The sequence below is a fragment of the Triticum urartu genome, chromosome 4A, assembly GCF_056163025.1.
Source record: "Triticum urartu cultivar PI428250 chromosome 4A, HENAU_Tu73, whole genome shotgun sequence".
NCBI lineage: Eukaryota > Viridiplantae > Streptophyta > Magnoliopsida > Poales > Poaceae > Triticum > Triticum urartu.
In genome coordinates this window covers 137942235-137951071 of record NC_141876.1, presented here as the reverse complement: position 1 = coordinate 137951071, position 8837 = coordinate 137942235, and the positions used below count along the sequence as shown (strand labels likewise).

The window sequence follows — 8837 nt, the reverse complement described above, 5'->3', positions numbered from 1 at the left end:
CCTATTGGCCCCATTCGGGATCCATGCATCTCTCCAAATATCAATATTCTGTCCATTACTAATTCTTCAAATATAACATTTTTTGAGAGAATCCACTCCAGCCATAATGCTTTGCCAAGTGAAAGAAGATCTTTTTTTCAAACTTGCATTCATTAAATCTCCATCCGAAAAATATTTAACTCTTAAAATGGTGGCACATAGGGAATCAGGATTATCAAGCAGGCGCCACGCTTGTTTGGCTAACAAGGCCATATTGAAATAATGTATGTCTCGAAAACTCATTCCTCCTTGGTCTTTTGGTACACACATCTTCCACCATGCCATTCAATGCATTCTCTTCTGATTGTATGGTGTTATGCCTTCTTGACTGTGGGTATCTTGGTTTTAGCAATGTGTTGTTTGCTTTTGACCATTTTTATCAAGAAAAAAACTTACTGATTGAGCACCGATTTTTTTTCAGGCCACCACAATCCACAAATGTCATTTCTTCCACTCAAACATGCTTGTTGCAACAAAAAAAAAATCCAGATATTTCTGTTTTTTCTACTCTTTTACTTTCCTGTTTAACGTTTACCCGGCCGCATGATGGTGAGCTCGGGGGTGAAAAGGCACTCCTCGCTGAACTACCTACGTTCTACAACTTGTGTACAAAATTGCAAAAACATATGGCATAACCTTCTAAATTCATTCACGGAAGTTGTGTGGGATCTCGCCAAGAACCGGGCGGCCCTTCCAGCCGGATGTAGTCGTACATGACCCCCATGAACTCGCTGAAGGCCCTGACCTGCGTGATGCTGATGGTGTTCTCCCCTTCCATGAGCAGGTACCCCTTGATCCCGAACTCGAAGCTCCACCACGTGCCGTGATCGCCGTGCCTCGCGATCGCGTTGCCGTCGCCGAAGTCCGGCGTCACGAACACTCCGGCGTCCGCCGACGACCCCCTCCTCGTCACCGGCGCCCCGTTCACCCGCAGCTGCAGCCTCGACATGTGGGCCGCCGCGAGGGCCACACGCAGCGTGTAGGTGCCGTCGGCGACGACGCGGGACAGGCCGAACCGGATCCGTCGCGTCGTCGACGCGTCGGAACCGTTGCTCGTCTTCCTGCGCACCAAAAGCAAGTCAGTTTTCTTCTTCTTTTATTACTGGTGCTGTGTCTCTTAGCTGGAAATGGAGATCGTCGACGTGGCCGGAGAGTAGAGCATTAAGATTTAAGAGTTGGTTTTCTGTCTGCTACCTCGTGACGTGCGCGAAGAACCAGTCCTTGGAGTAGTGGCTCTCGCCGACGGTGAAGACGGGGTCGCCGCCGGGGTACAGCTCAGCGTACCTGTCCCACAGCCCGTACTGCCTGTACTTGTCCTTGCTGAGGAAGAGCTTGTTGACGTACTTGGGGTTGGGCTCAGGAACGAAGAACTCGGCGGCGCTCCGGTCAGGCACGCCGATCTCCCACAGCGTCGGCCCCGACCGCGGCGGCTCGAACACGAGGTCACCGAGGGCAACGGCGCCGCCGGCATCTACCGTCACGGTAGACGTGTGCATATAGTCGCCGAGGATCCCCGGGACCCAGGCGTAGAGGTTGTACACCCCTGCCCGGACGTTGCCGATGGCGAAGCTGCCGCAGGTCGCCGACGCCCTCGCCCAGAACTGGTAGCCCTTGCTCTCTGTGGCCCAGGAGCCAGGCTGCCCCGGCGCGGCGAGGCCGACGTAGGCACGGCGGGCGGGCATGTCCTTGCCGCTCACGAACCTGTCCCTGACCAGCAATCGGCCGGTGACCGAGCCCCGCTGGCTAGCCTTGTGGAAATCAGGCGACTCCGGGAAGGTGTAGGGCCATTTGCTGGCCTCGGCCTCGGCCTGCGCCTTGGCGTCCTCCCAGAGCGCGTGGAAGTCCCGCCTCTCGGGCTTGGAGTTGAGGTAGATGAACACCGGGCCCATGACCTTCTTCCAGTGTTCGCCCTCCTTGATCTTGGCCACGATGTCATTCCCGACGTAATGTGTTCCCATAAACATCTGCAAATCAGATCGACGACTGTGTGACGCGGGAATTTCATTTCACGGGAAAGATTTAAGTTTAAAATGTGTGCCGCGCTTACGGTGAGGGAGGTGGGGCCGACGTGGGAGGTGAGCTCGCGCTTGAGCGGGCCGCCGGTCTTGAACTCGTTGCTGGGGGTGACGACCCAGAACCCCACGGCCGAGCCGGGAGCGCCGGCGATCCAGCCATGAACCGCGTTGTCCTTGTTGTCGAGCGAGTACTGGTACTTGTCGTCCACCTCGCCCTTGAACTGCGGCTCGGCGGGGTTGAGGAGGAGCACGGCCTCCTTGTACGCCAGGGGCATGCCGCGGGGCGCGTCCCGGTCCGCCGCCCTGGGCATGTACCTCTGGATCTCGTCCGAGACCGCCATGTAGGTGAACCTTGCCGTGTTGAGCTTGAAGGCGAGCCGCGCCTCCGTGATGTTGAGGGCCGGCCAGCTGCCCGCGTGCTCCAAGATGGCGTAGCAGTAGAACCCGGAGCTGCCTCTCAGCATCACCAGCCTGATCATCAACACCAGTTAATTAATCAATTGGTTTGCTGCATGCATGCGCCTGTCAGAGGAGAAGATGGAGGTTGGACGGCGCACCTCTTGTCGACGGTGAGCCGGACGCTGTTGAGGCGTGATGGGTCGTAGGTGCTCCTGAAGGATAGCTCCACCTGATCTTCGCTGGCCGATACGACCCTGAACTCTGTGCTGTCCAGCCTGCGCGAATTCAAAGACGGCACGGCTAAATTTGGTTGAGCAACATTTTTCGTGCTTTCGATTCATTTTCCAGAGATATCAGAACGTGTGTACGTGCATCGGTGCATGCTCTGTTTATTCAGCAATAACTGATCTTTACCTTTTCCAGATTGTACTGAAGGAGCAACACTTTACAGTTCAGTCTTGTTGTCAAATACTACTACTGGAGTACTACGCACCCTTTCGGTGTTGGCATGCTACCAACAATGGTTTCAACCAAATTAACTGACCTTATTACGGAAGGCTGGCATGCAGGTACGGTCGATCAGGTAAAGCGGCTTCAAACCCAAGTACTGTAGCTAGCTAGCTTTTTTTTTAGAATCTGTAGCTAGCTAGCTGTTATATGTACTGCTGATATAGTGGATTAGTTTTCTTTTCTTGAGTGAGATATAGTGATCACATTAAATATCTGTTGAGCTGTGTGGCACAGGACAGAGTAAGCAGTTGGAAACAAAAAACTGGTAAATATGGCTGTGATTCTTTGGCGATATGCTTGTTAGTCTTCTGTAACTGCGTTTTTTTTTTTACATCCCATGGTCGGTTTGTGTATGTGTTGTCAGACTCCTTTTTTCGCAATGGAAAATAAAACTCTTTGGCTTGGTTAGTGTGCAGTGTGTATTACTACTTCAGTTAGGCAGGATATTACTAACCTCCTGTCTTGCACATTTGCATTTAATCCGTACTTGCAAATACTACGATGTTGGTTAAGAAACACCCTCCACATTAATCCATGCTAAAGTAGGATTGCTTATTGTGGTCGAAGTTGAACCATTGTGGCTATGCGCCTATGCCAAATAGTCGACTGCATATGATACTCTGAATTTGGCTAGTTAGACTAAGACTAACGGAAAGATCAACGGAAATAATTGCATGGAAAGCACACACAAAGTTGCAACAGAAAACAGAATCCACCCTTTAGAATTGTATAATGCAGCATATAATATACGCCATTTGCAGTGAGAATGTACGTACATGTCGATCATGCCTCTTGGATGACCGGACCCTGGAAAGTTCCAAACCACGTCCCAGTACCTGCATACATACAAATATGACGATCCGTTGATCAGAAACATATACAATACATGCAGGGATAAGAAACCGAATATATATACACATGCTGCGTGGTTAATTACCCGCCAGAGTTTTCGTCGTTAGTGAAGTGCAGGAGGTTGTGCTCGCCGGCGTAGCGTACGCCGGTGATCTGGCCCTGCGGCTTGGACACCGTTACCTGCACCACGCCGTTGTCCACCACAACCTGCACCACCATGCATCACCATGCATATGCATGCACGCACGCACGTACGCGTACATATATTAAACAAAACCATACCAAAATGTCCATGCCAAGGCTTAACAATTGTTTGACCATAACGCGCGCGGCGATGCGCGAAAACATAACGTACGCCGGTTAGTACTTGAGAAATACAACAATCAATGAATTGGAACAGCGTGCGAAAACGTACGTAGGAGACACCGAGATCGACCGACGCCATTATATGCAGCACCAAGAAGAAGAGCAGTCAAGGACTAGCGTACCTGGTGATGCTCTACATGCAACATAACGCCAGCGCCGCGTGCCACCGTCGCAGCCACGCCCACCACCGCGGCGAGCAGGAGGATCAGAACCGCTGCCATGTGCGCCGTCGCCTAGCTATATATCCGCAGCACGTCGTCGATATGCCGGATCCGATCGATGGAGCAACACTAGCTAGCAGCCGCACAGCTGCATGGCTTGTATATATGTACGTGAGGCAGCTGCTCCTGCTCCCGCTGCTGCTGCCCTGCTGTTTGTTACGGAAGAATAGTTTAAGGCGAAGCAAGCTAGCTGGCGGCGGGTTCGCTGCGCGCGGCGATGGATCTGCCGCTTTTTATAAAGGCGCCGCGCCGGAGTCGACGCCGACGGACGTACGAGTTCGTTAAGCCGGCGGCCACGCAAAGATGCTCGCCCAAACACCGAAACACGGCGGACTATATATACCGAGACATATGTAGCTTGCCAAAGAACGTTCTAACTCGCCTCTAAAAATGGGCAGTGAATCTCTTCTGAATGGATTGCCAGGTTCTAATAATTAATGGATATATATCCTGCATATCCAACTTGCCTATTGCAAGAGTTGGAGATAAGGCGAGCATTAAATTCTAGCCATCGATTGAATAGACATTGTTTGGCACATGGGCAATTCACCGATAACAAGTTGTTGATTGCATCTAAAAATGCATCGAAGGTTTATCTTTTTTTAGGGAAAAATGGAAGGTTTTTATTATTTACTCTATAAGACACATCCTCCATGTACTCTAGTACGTATATAGTAGCGAGTACGAGAAGAACTTCAAAGTTTCCTTTTCTTGGCGATGCTAGGCGTCCATCGCGCCGAGGCGGCGCCCTACGATCATCACGCACAAAAATCACATCAGCCACCTTCCTATCTCTATGTTTCTATGTCTATACTGTCTATAGATATCTATACTATATTATTATAGAGTGAGGCGTTTTGGCTCTCGGCCTTCATGGAGGCCTTTTTTTGAAAGATTCAAAATCTGAACTTTTCATTCTCAGAAAATCCTGAAAAAAATTGTACAAGTAAAAAAATACATTATGTGTACGTGTGTAGAAATACACTAAAATGCGACCTGTACAAAAAAAGACAAATTCACGGCTTAGAAGGATGAATAGTATCATGTGTTAAAAAAAATCCAGATTTGTCTTTTTTGCACAACCCTCATTTATTTTGTCCTGAAAATTTACACACTTGTGTATCATGCCTTCATGTATATCTAGATTTTTTTTCTAGATTTTTTTGAAATGTAAAAATATGAATTTTGATGAGTTTCGAATTTTTCAAAAAACGGCATCATTGGAGCTCGGCCTCCAAATAGGATTTTTGATTAATATATACTTACAAAAAATAGTGTTCCATTTCTTGCCAGGCGAAGTGCTTCGTCCAACATTTCATATTTTTCTCTCATGATCGAAAACCGTATTAATTGTCCCATCTTTTATTGACTTACCAAATAAATTATATTTTCTTTGGTAAGTCAATAACTGATTACAAATTAAAATCAGACGCAGGATTTGGTAACATTTATTTACACAATCATATAATACGGCAAGTAAATTATAGGCTAATGTACTACAATATTTATACCCGTAGCAACGCACGGGCAAATACCTAATTATACGCGAACCAACCTGTTGTTGGATGGTTAGAGGGACAATGGTATCCCCAGTCCACCAGGGTTCAAGTCATGGTGCTTGCATTATTCCTGAATTTATTTCAGGAATTCTGACGACGCGCTTTCAGTGGGAGGAGAGGTTCCTGTCGATGACGAGGCGCCTACAGTGACTTCGTAAATCTCAAAAGGATGTGTCGGCTCAGTCTTTCGAAGGTGCTCATAGGGGTAGTGTATGCGTGTGTGCGTTCACAGGGTGAGTGTATGCGCGTATGTATGAGCGCTTGCGTCTATACTGCGTAAAAAATAATAAACACAATATTTGTCGTAATGTGTATTCTCACAATATGTAAAAAAATGAATGTAGAGGTAAGTGTTGCGGGTATTTCGTGGCAATACACATCATTCAGAGAATTTGTGGAGCAAGGCACACACATGACACAGATGATCTAGGTAGGACATTACACACGAGGTATTTACACAGGTTTAGTCCCTCTGTATGAGAGGTAATACTCTACTCCCGCTTAATGTTCGATCAAACCCAGAATCAGTATAATGGTGTATCTGTATCTTGTAAAACTTGTAAATCTCGTCTAGATTCTCCCCTTATATATGCTTGACGAGATTGGGAAGCACAACGACCAAGTCGGTCACCTAGCTGTAATGCTGCATTGACGAGCAACCTTTACCCCTAGTTTTACTGCCATATAACAATGCTAGCTTGGTGGAGCCGTCTGTCACGACAGCCTTTAGATAACATGGTAAATACAGTCGGATGGACATAGCATGGTGGATTCGACCGAGTGGACACCATAGTGCGGGCTACGACTGAATGGGCTTCATAGTGGAGGCCCAGTTGAAACGAGCTTGGGCCACTCCAGCCCTGCTGGGCCAACTCCTCATCATCATGGGCTTACCCAGAGGGCCCCATCACTAGTAACCGTAAACCATAATTTCTCTCTCTTAATTTCTTCCTCTAAATCTCAAAGAACACTAGGGAAATCTCCTTCCCTAGTCGATTCCGGCTCAGTACCTTACGAATCTCCTCAGATCCATCATTTAGTTGTCCCAATCTTGTCCTTGTTTGCTTAGGTTTGAAGCTTTAGGTTCCAGCCTTGTGTAGAACCTATATTAGTTGTTGTCCACATGTTTTTTTTTTGCGAGGCTTGTTGTCCACATGTTTGTACTGGTAATTTTTAGAGAAGCTTGGATTATTATGTTAAGAAAAATTATTGCTCGTCAGTTTTGTTGGTTTATAAATATGTTTAGATTGTATTAGGGATGGAGACAAGGAGTCAAACTGCTCATGCATGTGCCATTGCATGTGGGGATCATGCCCGCTATGAACAAGATCGTGACTTGCAAGTAAGAATGTACTTCTTCAACATCGAATTTGATACATAGATCAGAAGAAGATTTTCGAAAGGCTATGATCCGACGTCGTGAAGTCAACCAAACGGGCATGTTCAGCCACCTTTGCTACTCTCGTCATAGGTAGTGATTTTGAAGAAAAAAAATTGCATGCAAATGCACGCAACAATTTGCTTTGGATGATGCATACACTTCTCGTCAGTTGACGCTTAAAAACTTGAGTACATCGATGACGCCATTGGAGAATATGCCGAATGGAGTGGCATGACCGCCTGATTGAGCTTGAACTTATGAATGACAACTTTGATCAGTCTATCAAAGAGTGGTGTGATATTTTTGGTTGCCTCAACAATGATAGCCATCTTTGCTTTTTGGTGTGTGTTCCTCGCCGGAGCCAGACAAAATTTATTGTAATAGACAGTCGGAAAGTTGTCGTGCTAAAATCCCATAGGACCAGCGCAGCAGAACAACAACCGTCGCCGATAAAGAGTAGTGTAGATCGAATGGATCGAGCCTGAAGACACACAAGCAAATCCACCAAAAACAGATCCACCGAAGACACACTTCCACAGGCCCACCGACGATGATAGACGCACAACCGAGATGGGGGCTAGGCAAGAAGAACCTTATTCCATCTTCAGCCATCTTCAGAGAGCCGCGGTTGTCTTGCCTCCCCGACCAGGACATAAATCATAACAAAACTCAAACAAACATACAAAAATGAAGCTCTTCCCACAGTCTATTTTTAAAATTATGCACATTTTTTAAAATTCATGAGCTTTTTTCTAAATATGTGTTTTAAAATATCATGAGTATTTAAGAAAAATAAATAAAGAAAGAAATAAAAAACCAATAAAAAAAGAAACACATAAACAAACGAGCCACGGTTTTCTTCCGCGAGAAGCACGGTTGTGCTTTAGCGAGAGTCACGGCCGTGCCTTTCGGACCGAAAAAACGCGTTTTCTATTTTTTTTTCTTTCGCGAGAGTCACGGTTTTACTTCCGCGAGAGGCACGGTTGTGCTTTCGTGAGAGTCACGGCCGTGCCTCTCGGAAAAGGAAAAACAAAACGTGTTTTTTGTTTTTTTCTTTCGCGAGAGTCACGGTTTTGCTTCCGCAAGAGGCATGGTTGTGCTTTCGCGAGAGTCATGGCCGTGCCTTTTCGAAAGGGAAATAAATACGCGTTTTCTATTTTTTTCGCGAGAGTCACGGTTTTGATTTCGCCAGAGGCACAGTTGTGCTTTCGCGAGAGTTACGGGCGTGCCTCTTTCGGAAAGGAAAAAAAATGTGTTTTCTGTTTTTTCTTTCCTTCCATGAGAGTCACGGTTTTGCTTCCACGAGAGGCACGATTATGATTTCGCGAGAGGCACGGGCGTGCCTCTTTCGGAAAGGGAAAAAAACCGTGCTCCCGGTTTGGTTTTTTCGTTAGGTTTTTTTCATCCGGTTTTTTTTTGTAAAAAAAGTTCATCAAAACTTATAAACATGGGATCTAGTTTTAAAAATCTCGACGCGTGGAATCCAATGGTGAAA

General features: G+C 46.9%; 1 protein-coding gene across 1 annotated transcript; it reads right to left on the bottom strand.

The window, feature by feature from the left end:
• Positions 1-454: 454 nt before the first annotated feature.
• Positions 455-4688, bottom strand: LOC125527937 (uncharacterized). Its single transcript, XM_087519607.1, has 7 exons — positions 4304-4688; positions 3901-4022; positions 3740-3799; positions 2612-2728; positions 2087-2525; positions 1234-2003; positions 455-1100 (listed from the first exon to the last, which is right to left on the bottom strand). Exons 1-7 carry the CDS (start codon positions 4400-4402, stop codon positions 689-691), a joined length of 2019 nt encoding a protein of 672 aa, XP_087375733.1. The 5' UTR covers positions 4403-4688; the 3' UTR covers positions 455-688.
• Positions 4689-8837: the final 4149 nt, after the last annotated feature.

Excerpts from the sequence above, each read along its gene's own strand:
- LOC125527937 (XM_087519607.1), bottom strand. The coding sequence starts at position 4,402 with ATGGCAGCGGTTCTGATCCTCCTGCTCGCCGCGGTGGTGGGCGTGGCT. Across the intron at positions 4,023-4,303 it reads TGCATGTAGAGCATCACCAG|GTTGTGGTGGACAACGGCGT; the intron begins GTACGCTAGTCC and ends ATGGTGGTGCAG. Across the intron at positions 2,729-3,739 it reads CCAAGAGGCATGATCGACAT|GCTGGACAGCACAGAGTTCA; the intron begins GTACGTACATTC and ends GAATTCGCGCAG.